The 12474-nt window shown below is 45.4% G+C and overlaps 1 protein-coding gene across 1 annotated transcript in view; it reads right to left on the reverse strand.

Moving 5' to 3' along the window:
• The window catches only part of KIZ (kizuna centrosomal protein), a 56647-nt gene that overhangs the window by 19044 nt on the left and 25129 nt on the right, over window positions 1–12474 (reverse strand). Inside the window, exons 9-11 of the mRNA XM_044442794.1 lie at window positions 8414–8564; window positions 6403–6514; window positions 5090–5155 (exon numbers count right to left, since the gene is read on the reverse strand). Of these exons, the coding sequence (XP_044298729.1) occupies window positions 5090–5155; window positions 6403–6514; window positions 8414–8564 (329 nt within the window). The remainder of the gene's footprint in view (window positions 1–5089; window positions 5156–6402; window positions 6515–8413; window positions 8565–12474) is intronic.

The following is a 12474-nucleotide window of genomic DNA, read 5'->3' on the forward strand; positions in this document are numbered from 1 at the left end:
CTGAGGAGGTATGTTTTGCAGTTATGGGAGCAGCACTGGAGAAATGCTGTCATGTGTGCCCAAAAAGTACCCCCCACCAAAAAAAAAAAAACCCTAAGCAAAGCGCCCTCAGAAGGAACTCCTGTGTAGATCTTCCTATACAAACAGGTTCATTATGAGACAGGTGCCCCGTCAGATGGGCAAACCCAGTACCCCAGAACAGGGTACTATTACAATGAAGCTATTGATACTACCAATCTCTGAGTACATTTTCCTGTTGTTAAATACGGGTTTAGATTCCCCAGTTTAAAATTCTTATCATCTAGCTACGAAACGAAGATTTTTTAAAAATGAGTTCTCTACTGTCTGGTTAACTGAAAATTATCCTTTTATCCCTTTTCAATACTGCGGGAAAGATCTAATCTCACAAAGGGAGAAATGACAATATATCAAACTTAAGCACACCATTCGTTTATCAATTCCTGCTACTTCAGATCCACTGAAATCCAAGTATTCCTTCAAAAGTCTATTTTCATAGAACACTTAAATTATTCCTTGCAAGTCCAGCAACTGTAATTCAGAAGCAATCTAGCCTCCGTTAGCATGTCCATGCACTTTAAAACAGTATGTTCTCTGTTTTCTATCTTGTATTAGTAACATTCCCCATGGAACACAAAAAATACTCAGCACTCAAAGGCCGAAAGGTACTTCTGGGTTGCTATTACTCAAGCCAGCATTAGCCTGTACTCTGGAGTTAATGGCAGTTAGTTCTTCTGGAGAATCTAAACAATAATCGTGGTTAAACTGATGTAAAACAGCAATTCCTTCCCATCTTTTGAAGAGCTGGTTTGCGGCAATTTCCTTACAAAGAAAGTTTGGACTCGCCTCGTCCACCGAGGGTTGGCAAAGCACTGGCAAGCGGCTGCTGATGATTCTGTGCTCAAGTGCAAGCGCAGGAAGGGGAAATTGCTAATTTGTAAGATGCAGTTGCACTAACAAATAAAACTACGAATGAGCAAAATAGCTAATGGAGGAGTGCAAGCAGCTGGAAGTAGCACAAGCTGCATCGACTGCAACAAGTGGAGAGACCATTGCCAGCTAAAAGCTTTGCTTCCGAGCATCCTTTCTGGAAAGGAATGGGACTTCCTTCCGAGCAGATATGCTTACGATTATGCTTCTTATGGGAAACACAGTACTAACTTGAGCACAGTTTGGAATCACAGCTTTACTGAAGTGGAATCCCGGAAGATCCATGCCTGAGCAATGCTAAAGACTCCAGGGTAGAAAGGGCTTCACGTCCATTTACATTTACTGACTGATAATATCTGAACCCCCGCTTCGGCCAAAAGAGCTCCAACAGAGGCCTGCAATCCATACAGCAAGACAGTCCCTGACTGCAAATTTCGGGCACAGCCCAGTGGCCCCACTGCTAAATGCACACATGCCTCTGAATCAAGCACCAGGGAGACGAAAGCAAGGAGGCAGCCCATTCCCAGGAATGGGCCTAGCTAGGCAGCCCCTGCCTCCTCGCTTTCCCCCTCTCTGAGAGCCGTTTCCTGCTGTTCTCATTTCTGCCCCAGCCAAGAGGAAGGCCAGGCAGTGCACCAAGGCCAAAGAGCGAGGTCCCGGGATTCTGAAGAGTTCTATGGTTCTCCGGACTACGTCAGAGGCGAGAATGCTGGCAAACTTATTTTTATCCAGCCTAGCAGTCTCTCATGGAAATCGGGATGAAGGAGAGAGCTACACTGAGCTGTTAGCAAAGGGAAACAAATCGACGCCAGTCCCTCTGCCTTCAATTCATAAATCTTGCCCAGAAATTCCCACAGAGAGTTCTGTTAATTTTTCTCTCTTGTCCATTTATTTGCATTTCATAATTTATTTGCCTCTTTCAATAAGTATTGCAATACGCAGCACACTGTGTTATACTAAAAAGTTGTAAGTAATCCATACATTTTCTATATTTTTGTGTAGGTGCTCATTGTAAGCCACTGGAAGGGTTTAAGCTGATTTATAGAATTCAGCTATGGATCTGTAACAGAAATACCGCTGAGGTATTTATATAGATAAATACAGAGCCAGTACACATTCAACTCCATTAGAGGGAGGAGTGTTATTGATTAATATAATGCCTAGTGGAAGTATTCACACACAGCCTTTGATTTTTGAACATTTTGTCATGCTGCCAACCTGCCCTGAAATGGATTTAACTGACATTGCCACTCCCTGCTTTTCAATGACAGCCAACATGGTGAAGGTGCAAAATACTTTTATCATTCCACAAAAATGAACAAAACCAAACTGTACCATGCGGATTGAATCAATATTCACTCTGCTGGCTGTGAGATGCTTAAATAAACCCGTGTGCAATCCACCACCTCCAGAAGCCACGTACTCCAAGCAGCTGAATGGAGTCGCCCTCTATGCATTCTCAGTGCCTCGTGATCTGGGATTCCTTGCACCTGTTTCTGGAATGCCTGGCTACATGCTCAGAGCTGGCAGCCCAACAGGGGGCTCTGACCGGAACCTCCTGAGGTGCCCTTCCGTACCACAGCAGCAGCTTGGTTCCATCAGCCAATGGTGGTGAGAAGACATGGTGGCAAGAAGCAGAAGCAGGAGATGCTTGTTCCTCCTTCATCACTGGCTTCTTGCCCATCAATCAAGCGATCGTGAGGAGGAGGAGGAGGAGGAGGAGGGTGACAAACAGCAGCAGCTGGTGACAAAGCAGACTCACTGGAACAGACGTTGCTACTACGAATCTCCTCTTTGTAATTTCTGCTGCTACATGGACTGCCATGGAATCATAGAAGAGCTGGAAGGGGCCATGAAGGCCGTCGGGTCCACCCCCCCGCTGCTGCAGGACACCATGTTACACCACCCACTCAGAGGGCTGCCCAGTGTCTCCTTGAATGCCTCCCGCGTGGGAGAGCCCCCCACCTCTCCAGGCAGCTGGTCCCACTTTTAAAAGGCAGACAGCCTGCCCAAAGCCAGAGGGAAAGGGCTGGTGACGCGGAGGGGCTCTCCATGCCAGATTCACCGGGGAAATTCTCCCACCACGTGGAAGCCAACACACTGGCACCAAAGTGGGTCTAGACAATCGCCTTAGGAGAGGCCATGCAGAGAAAGGGAGTGTTTATTTTCTGTAGATGCTTTTGCAAATAGAAGAGTCTTGTACCACTTTCTAGCATGAGCTTTCATAGCCCACTTAGCTCAAGAAGTCTGGGTGCAACACAGGACTTCTGCTTCCGGAAGGAAACAGACTTCGCTGTGTACGGACAAATCTATGTCAGCAGGAAAGGCAGGCACCCAGATCAAATCCTTACCTCCTGCATGTAACTGCTTCATATTTTACTTGAATACTGACGGGTGAGAGAGACTAGGTCACTGCCGCACCTCCTCTGCAGAGGTCTGCTAAATATTTCCCCTCCTTAAATGTGGGAATGGGAAAGATTTCATGTCAATGCCCAAAATTCCTTTTGGTATCACTGTTCTTCCACCTACTGCTGGGTGTGTCATTGGGTTCAGCTGCTGTCTTTTCCCAAGATGACTGGCACGGGTTATTACTGATCTGAAGAACGCATTCGATCACTGACCGCACACGGTCGTAAGTGATGACAGAAGAACATTAAGCAGCCATCCATAATTGTGGGCAAACCAAGTCAATTCTTCGCATTGCATTCCAAATTAGGATCCTAAGTAATTGCACAAAAACTGTTTCTGAGAAACAGAAACAGAAATATATTACCCCAACAGATGTATCTTGGGGTAATATATACCTAAATTAGCAGAATAAGATCATTCCTCATTAATATACACATTTAAATTTCTGTGTTGTTCTCTTCTGCGAGAATCCCGTGTATTAGCAAGAACATTAAAATACATGGTACCCTTTTCCAGATTCACACATCAGAAATTGAAAAAGCAATGCCTGCTGACATTCCCATCTGAGATCCAGATACCTGTAAGATTATTTTTTCACCTTTGGTGAGAAACTGTTGAAAGTCAGTGCTGGAAGTTGTTCACATAGTTTTAAATTACTTGGTAGAGCCTAATTTGAATGTTCATGGCCTCCCGCACAGTTCATCTTAAGACTTGGACCATGCAGGTTTCAAAGCTTCTAAAGTTTACCTTTATTTTTTCCTCCTCTACCCAATGCCTCCTTGGCAACTTTCTGTATCCTTGACTGATAAACTGAGCTCTCAAGATCTTGAATGCCTGCGTTTCTTTTGCGACCTTAAGCTGGCTAATTAAAGGTATTGCCCGATATAAATGTTGTATTTTTCTTTGTATAACCAACTACTTTTGCTTCTTTTTTAAACCAGAAAACACATGCAATATACAGATATATTTGCACACACCTTTCCCATTAAAAAAGCCAAAGTAGATATTTAAAGAAGTAATTTTCTACACTTCTCTGCTAATTGCTTGCACACAAACATAGTAATGCTTATATATGCAGTTCTGTTTTCCCTTCTGCAGAAAAGAACGTGTCTGCTACACTTAGGTTACTACAATTGGGCATGCTAATGTAAACACTCTCCTGTGCTCAAACTGCTGCACTATCTTTGATATTCTTCCTAAACAAACATAATATTGCTTCTAAAAAGAGAGATCTTAATAGGTCTTGATGAAATCTTATTGCAAAATATTTTTAAATTGTCAGAGAGCCTTTGTGACTGAGGCATAAACCCAGCTTCTCATCTCCGATATTTTTCTCCTGCTCTTATTCTAATGATACACATTCAATTGCTACAGAAAAGAAAAGAGGCAAATCAGAAACATCTGTAGTTTGCCATATAATTACTGATCCTTCCCCATGGAGACTGACCTTTGTAACACTGATAGCAAGACCTGAAAGGCTAAAATGACAGAGGATATTCACAAGGTTTTAAAATGTATAACATGATTACAAGGAATTAAAACAGGCACTGTTATTTTCCTTCTTGGTTTATGTTAACATGAGCGCGGACTTTATGATCTTGTGTTTAATCTCTGCGCTCAGTATGTAGTAGCTGAATTTACTCACTATTAAGGGGAATCACAAGCTGCTGAAACGCCAATGTTTTGATTATATAATAAAGTCAGACCCCGCATTTGAGGCCATTTCTTTTACCTGCAATAGGAATCTTTTCCACCAGGCCTTCTTCCTTGCTCTCATCTTCACACCAGCTTGTGCCTTCTGTATATGAACACACACAGTAATGAAGCACATTTCAAAGTCACAGTGATCAGACCAGTTTGTTGTCTTTTAAAGCGCCATTCCCTTTAATTTCTCATTTTTGTTATCTCTTGTTTATTGATCTAAACTGTCCATTACAGTTCTTTACAAAAGGGCCCTGCTGTGAACTTTAGTCAAATATGTCACTACTATCTCTGCAGCTGCCAAAGAAAACAGTAAACCGGCCAGATACCTTGAAGAGTTTGGGTCTAGAGACTCTGGTTCATTTTAAAGGACGGAGATAACTCCGCCAGCAATCGCCACCACCATTACTGCATTCATCTAAAAGCAATATTTGATATACATAAAGCAACTAAACCTAGAAAATTAGTTTAAACCATAGCCTCTCCCTTGATGGGAATCTAATAAAGCAATCTAAACGTGCCTGCTTATGTTTACCATGTAAAGCAGTCTGTATCCTAATTGCTTGTCCTCTTTGGCCTTTGATGCAACGCCACACTGAGCTAGTCAGCCTTTCCCGCTCCTAAATCAAATTATTTCCTTCAGCAAAACAAATTCATCCAGCAAATCCACCCCCTCCCTGTTTTTTTTTTTCAAAATAAATTTGGAAAATCCAACACATGGCTTTTCTCAGTATGGCGCGTCTTACTTCTAAGAAATGTAAAACTCTGTCGGAGCTCCTTCGGCACTAACAAGCTTAAAAATGTGTCTAACAGTGTTTCTGTGGAGAAGTATATTTTACAACATACAGGCATTTTCTTTACATAATTTATTTTAATGGGATAACTCATTGTTCCATTTCTAATTTATTTCTGGATCAGGAGGATGTCACTTTTTCAAAAACACAAATAATTAATTGCTTCTGTTAAGCCACAGACAAAAACATCTTTTACTAAAATATAATGACACGGACAACCATCTTTTCTTTTCACACGGTTCGGGTCGGGCCACGAGCATGGACTCCATGGGCATGTGGACACTGCCCCATTCATTTCAATGGCGCAAGGCGCTCCGCTCACGAAATCTGACATTTACATAATGGAAACGAACAGAGTAGAGCCACATTAATTACAGAGCCGTGTCTCCCATCGCTGCAGTGGATAAAGAGGCACAAACATCCCTTGCAGTTTTCACCGCTGCATTTTATCAACACTTCCTGGATACCGACTACAGTCGGAGACTAAAAATGAGTCTTTTAAGACTATTGTTCTCTCTCACCGTAGTTGCCAAATATTGTGCATATTTACCTTGCTTTTCTTTGCTATTGTTTGGCCGAGATTTACGAGAGCCTTTATCGCTAGAAGCAAGTGACCTGTCTTTACATTCTTCTGAAAGGCTGGCATTCAATAGTGGTGCAGCCTACAGCAAGAGAAATAAGCTGCTATTATAATAAAAACAAGTACATCTCTGTTTCTTTTTGGCCTGCCCTTTAAACAAGCTTTAAAACTGCCCTGTTGCCACAACATTTTTGGCAACAGTATTATAATGGCAAATGTAAAGTTAAGGAACATTTCTCAGCTTTTGCCTTAATGTATTTGGAGCCGACCAACCAACGGATGCATCTCATAACCGTGTTATTGTTCTTGCTTTCCTTGCTTTCCTTGAACCCTTGACCGGCTGTGTCCACGAAGGAGCAAATGCCACTGTTATCAATCTGCCTCCCCAAGATCTCTTTCAGCAAGCGCATGAGAACTTCAACAGTTCCCACTTCATCATTCACCTCACATTATCTGCTGAAAGATACCCGTTTTATCCAAGTGTCTGACCAACCATGAGAGGGTTGGATCAATCGCTGCCTAAGTTTCGTGACTGCGCCACTCCCTTGCACCTAATATAAAGCCAGGACCGAACGGCAAAGGCCAGGTGGTTCACCGAAGCCTCGGGCGGGTCTTTCCTCACGTTTCTTTTTCTGCACTGCATGGCCGTTACTTCTTTGTTACTCTCTTCTCTGCTGGGTTATGTTTTTGTCAGTCCGTAATGTTTTAGTCTGTTTCTTGTTTGCATCCCACTTTTGGACTTTTTATAAGAAATTTATTCAGTCAAAATACTGAATTTTGGCCCCAGACCATTCCTGATACAAGCTATAAGAATTGCTGCAGTTGAAGTCAGCACAGTTCTAGTCAGCTATGGGTTTGCACGAAGTGGCATCACGCTGCTTGTCCCTAACCCATGGCTGGTTCTCCTGCTGTGCAAACCAAGGCCAATGCTATCAGGTGGACAGTTTGTGGGTGGTTAGTCCCTCTGCCAACCCCTGACCGGCTGTGGAGCTGGCCGGACTCAAGATGGGTTGTCAAGTCGGCTGAAGCCAGGTAACCAGAATGCAAAACGTCCTTGCTGAGCTCAGCCAAGCTCTGCCAATGGCAGCCACTCCATCAGGCGCTGGAGCCGCAATCTGAGTAAGCATCAACGGCTCGCTGTCCTGCTACAGTCCCGAGCCCTTTGGCCATCGGTGCGGCACTCCACACTTCCCCCTTTTTTCTGGAGATGGGTTTGGTTTTCCCAGTCTCTGAAGAGACAGCCACTGGCATGCCCCAAGGGGAACAATTTTCCCTTGTGGGGGGCTGGTTTTCCAAATTTGCACAAGTGTGCAACTCCAGATGGCTGAGATGGGAAGGCTTGTGGGAGCAATGTCCCGGTAAGCACCTGCTGTCAAACTGCAGCAGGCACCAAATGTTCTTGTTATAGCATTTAATATGAGAATCATGGGAGCAAACCCTTCTCATTGCATATGGACCCACTTTTTGGCTACCTTGAATCTTCTGACAGTTAATTTTGAGCCTCTGCTTTGCAATTCTTTATGCAATGTGCTTACATGGTGAAGCGGAGGCCTGAATTTGGCACAGATTTTCCCAGCTTAAAAAAAATACACGCAATTCAGCCTATTTTAAAAATAGAACTCAGTGTGCTGGTTTGACTTGTATCAGATGGAGTTGGCACCAGTGCAGCGCTGATCAAAGTGAACCAGAGGGCTGCGGACCTGGGAGATCCAGGTTCGAGTCCCAACTCAGGCATGGAGCTCATTGTGGGACTCCAGGCCAGTCACAGACTTTCAGCCCAACCTACCCCATGGGGTTGTTCTGAGGATAAAATGGAGAGGAGGATTCTGTAAACTACTGTAGCATCCTTGCAGGAAAGAGACAGGGTGCAAATATAATAAAAAGATAAAATTGTCTCTCCCTATCAGATTCTTCACACATTCCTAACACGGTCAAGTGAGTCTGACAAATCACATCAGCATCCGAGGAAAGAGGTACTGACCAGGCCAACTTGTTCGCGTCTCTCCGAGATTAGTAAGGTACCAAACATGTCTTTCACTTCTTGTTCAAGTAAAACATGGTGCTTTTGCAAGAATAAGATGTGCTTGCTTAATCGTTCCCAGGTCATTGCAAAATAAGATGTTAGTTCAGGCCTAATGAAGAAGAATTGTAAACTTGGTAAACAAAGCAGCATAGATTAATTAACTTGTAGAACTATCGGCTGTTCCCCAAAGTTTGTTAACTTGGACTTTCTTGTCTTTCTTTTATCAATCTCTCTCTGAAATAGTCACCTCACGTGCAGCCATAAAAGCCAAACCAAGAGTATGTCCGATCATTTGAGTTTGGCTGGTGACAAAGGACAGCCCCGGTTGTCATGGAAGACAGGATGTTTTGAGCTGGTCCTGCGAAGGCAGCTTCACCCTGGATGTTGACATCTCCCAAGACCAGAATCCTCAGGTTCTCCAGCACCACATCTGAGACTTTCAGCCAATTCAGTCAGGAAGTCCCTTGAGGAGCACAGTGGGTTTACCCCAACAGCACCTTCCGTCTCTTTGGTTCAATGCAACACCACACAAGGGGTAGCTTGCCCAAGAGCAGCGCAGGTTCCTGGCGAGACCGAGCCTTTTCTGGATTACGACTTGATCCTGGCCTGGGGCTACATCAAGTAACCATGGGGAAAAGCTGGGCCATGTCTAAGGTGACCAGCTCACCCACCCAGGTCGCTGTAATGCATGCTAGATCAGCTTCCTCATCCACAATCAAGGCATGGAGACTGAGATCTTGTTTGCAAATCTTTTGTCAAATAGCATCCAAAAATGAATCGGAGTAACATGAATTTAAATGTATCTGAAGCAGATCTTAATATCTGTATACCTTGCATTTGCTTAAAATGATGGACTCTGACCAAGGAAAATGGAGTCCCACTCTTTACTTACCCAAGCAGCTAACAAGCTAAGCAACTTTGAAGCTATTTTTGCAAGGATAAAACAGGTTAGCTGCCATGAATTCGTATCTGAGCTCTTTAGAGGAAAGGCAGGATGCAAGATACTTTACTAGGGCTGCCTTGGAAGATGGATCAGAAACATCAGTTGGTGCAGAACTGACCAGCCTGATGCCAAGGAGGCCCTAGAAGTCTCAACACACAACACCAGTGGCAACCAGTGCAGCTGTCTTCTGGTCGATTTCCACGCTGCCCCTTTAGTAAGAAGGCCTTGAAAACTGATCTACTTCGTGCAGTTTTTCCTTAAGGATATGAACAGCTTGTGTGATGCACAGTGCGAGTCAACACGCTTATTTCTACCTCATAACGTTCCTCTTTGCACCTCACTCATAAGGGCATGGACCTAAAAATCCCACGTACTTTGGGATACGGAGGCTCTCACCACTGCTGGATATGCCGATCTTGCTGCATGGAGCTACGTTTCTGTAATTTTCAGATTTAAATATCTTGGTGCTTCCTGTATAGAGCTGCGCTGCACTTAAGAGAAGTCCAACTGGTGCACCATGGTCCTAACCATTACTGGGAGATGTTACACCAGTCCTGTATAACTTAAGTGGGTTATCCATTTGCTTGCAGAACCCATCCGAGGTGCTGGGTTTAGCCTTTAAAGCTTTGCTTAGCCTAGAACCACGAGGAACTCCAAATCAGTCCTTTTGTCAGAGCTGAATCTCTACCTGATGAGATTTGGACTAATCTCTACTTTCCCCCTCTGAGGAACCTGTAAAAGGGGTCTACTCCTGATGGTTGATGAAGCTGGATGGCTTCCAGAATCCTTGGGGATTTTCCAGCTGATATGGCTGGCACTTCTGTTGAATCTCTGGCTGATCTCTGGAATGCAGCCCAAATCCCATCACCCAGAAAATAAATGCCTATGAACAGGAATATTCGGAAACAACATCTCACTGCTTCTATTCAACCGTCTATCTGCTGCCCAGCAGAAATCTTCAGGTTGTCCAGGGTCTATTAAATGCTGGCCCCAAGGACATCCTAGTCCCATCTGAGGCCCACAGTCATTTTTTTGCTGAGCAATTCCAGAAAAAAAAATTGCTTGCATCTGCTAGACCTTGGACTCCAGAGCTAAAACAGCTGAACATCTGGAGATACTCAGAGCATTGCCTGGTCCAGTCTGGTTGGATGTGATCCACCCAACAAGCTCAATCCAAACAAGACCGAGATGTTGAGGATGGGCGGGTCATTCAGCTAGATGGCATTCCGTGTCAAGAGCCAGTTTCCCCTGCCCTTTTCTTCTCCAGCAGACTGAGATGAGACCTTTATTAGAGCTTGACAAGCTACCAAACAGCATCAAGCAATCGAAGTAATGATCCCTTTGAGATATGGGAGAAGCATCTGCCCGTGTGAAGAATTGAATCTGGGCTAAAACATCCCCTCCTTCTCCCCCTTTCGGAAGGGTTCCGACTCCACCCTCCGAGCACCTCCAGCTGATGAGGATGAGACGGTGGGAACCCTGGACACTGCCTGCTTTGCCTGTCATACCCTTACAGGGCCAGCAAAGCCCCCTCACTCTTGCGCCCCACCCCAGTTCCGAAATGCCTCCCTCCGTTGGCAGGGTGGGCAGGCTGCCACATGCCCTCCGAGACTCGTCACTCGGTCACCCTGAAGCTGCAAGGACATCGGCCCACCTCTTCACCTCCACCTCCCCCTCCGAATCGGAAGCATCCGAGCAGACGACCGCGAGTAAGAACAGAGTGTCCTCCCTGTGCTCCGGCTCTCCTGGGTGGGGGTGGCACTCCCTTCGAGCACAGCTGGAGTTGGCCCCTTGATCCATCTTTCTCCCTTCAGGCCCAGGCGGCCTCAGTGGCACGGAGTGTCCTCCAGTAGCTTTGGCTGGTGGTCCAGTTATACTCTTACCTGAACAGGGGTAGCTCGGGTTCAGTGATTTACACTATGCTGATCTCTAAACCAGATCGGTGCGATCCAGGGCTGGCCAAGAGCTCTATCTAGGGCTGCCCTTGAAGTCATTTTGGAAGCTGCAGCTTGCACAAAACATGGCAGCCAGACTAATAACTTGCCTGAACATATAGCTCTAGTTCTGCCCTGCTTGCAGTGGCTTCTGAGCCCGATCCAAGGTGCTGGTTTTAACCTATAAAGCCCCGCACAGCTTGGGAGCACAATACCTAATGGAATGCCTCTACCTGCCACAATGGACCTAGATACTATGCTCGGCATCAGAGACCTGAATATCACCTCCATGGAAGGCCCAAGCGGCAGCTACAAGGAAAGTGGACTTCACTTTGGCAGTCCCCAAATTATGGAATGAGCTCCTAGCGGAGGCCCACCTGGCGTTGACTTTAATATCATTTCCATGCCGGCTTGGGACTGCCCTCTTGCAGAGACGATGCCCAGCTCATGCAGTTGGGAGGTATCGGCAGCTGATTCCTCAGCAACCCTAGCGGTATGGACTGGTTTCAGTTCAATGTTTGTAAAAATGTGGTTAGGTATTTTGAATGTAATTTTATGATGTTCTATTACTGTTGTCCTCTATATTGTATTTCCTGTATTTATTATCACTGTTTACCACTCAGAGAGCTCTGGCTTTTGGATGGTACGGAAAATAATTAAATAGTGAAGTGGCATCTCCATCTCACATAGGTTCCATATGTAGCTGGTAGAGTGTTCCTGGATCACTCCAGGGACTGCGGCTTGGCCTGTAAGTGCCAGTCTCTGGAAGACTGACAGAGCCCATCTCAAAGCAGAGGTAACTGGAAAAGTGCTGGCAGCAAGTGGCTGGCCCGGGGAACAAGGATGGCTGCTCTTGGTGTCCTGCACCAGCAGGGGGTTGGACCTGATGGCCTTCGTGGCCCCTTCCAACTCTACTATTTTATGACTCGATGATTCTTCTGAGCACTGGCCAACTCCATGGCTTGGGCAGTGCATGAAGTCAAGGGTTCCAGTGGTGCTCGGAGGCACGATCATGGGGAAGTGCAGGCAGAGCAGCTTCTGTGCTACAGACAAGCCCCTCTTCCGTGCGTAGACAGTCTGGGTCAGGACCAGTGGGGCTGCCATGGCATGGCCCCACTCTCTCCATCACAGGATCAACATGA

Source organism: Varanus komodoensis, unplaced genomic scaffold, assembly GCF_004798865.1.
Source record: "Varanus komodoensis strain SLA01 unplaced genomic scaffold, ASM479886v1 scaffold40, whole genome shotgun sequence".
Lineage (NCBI taxonomy): Eukaryota > Metazoa > Chordata > Lepidosauria > Squamata > Varanidae > Varanus > Varanus komodoensis.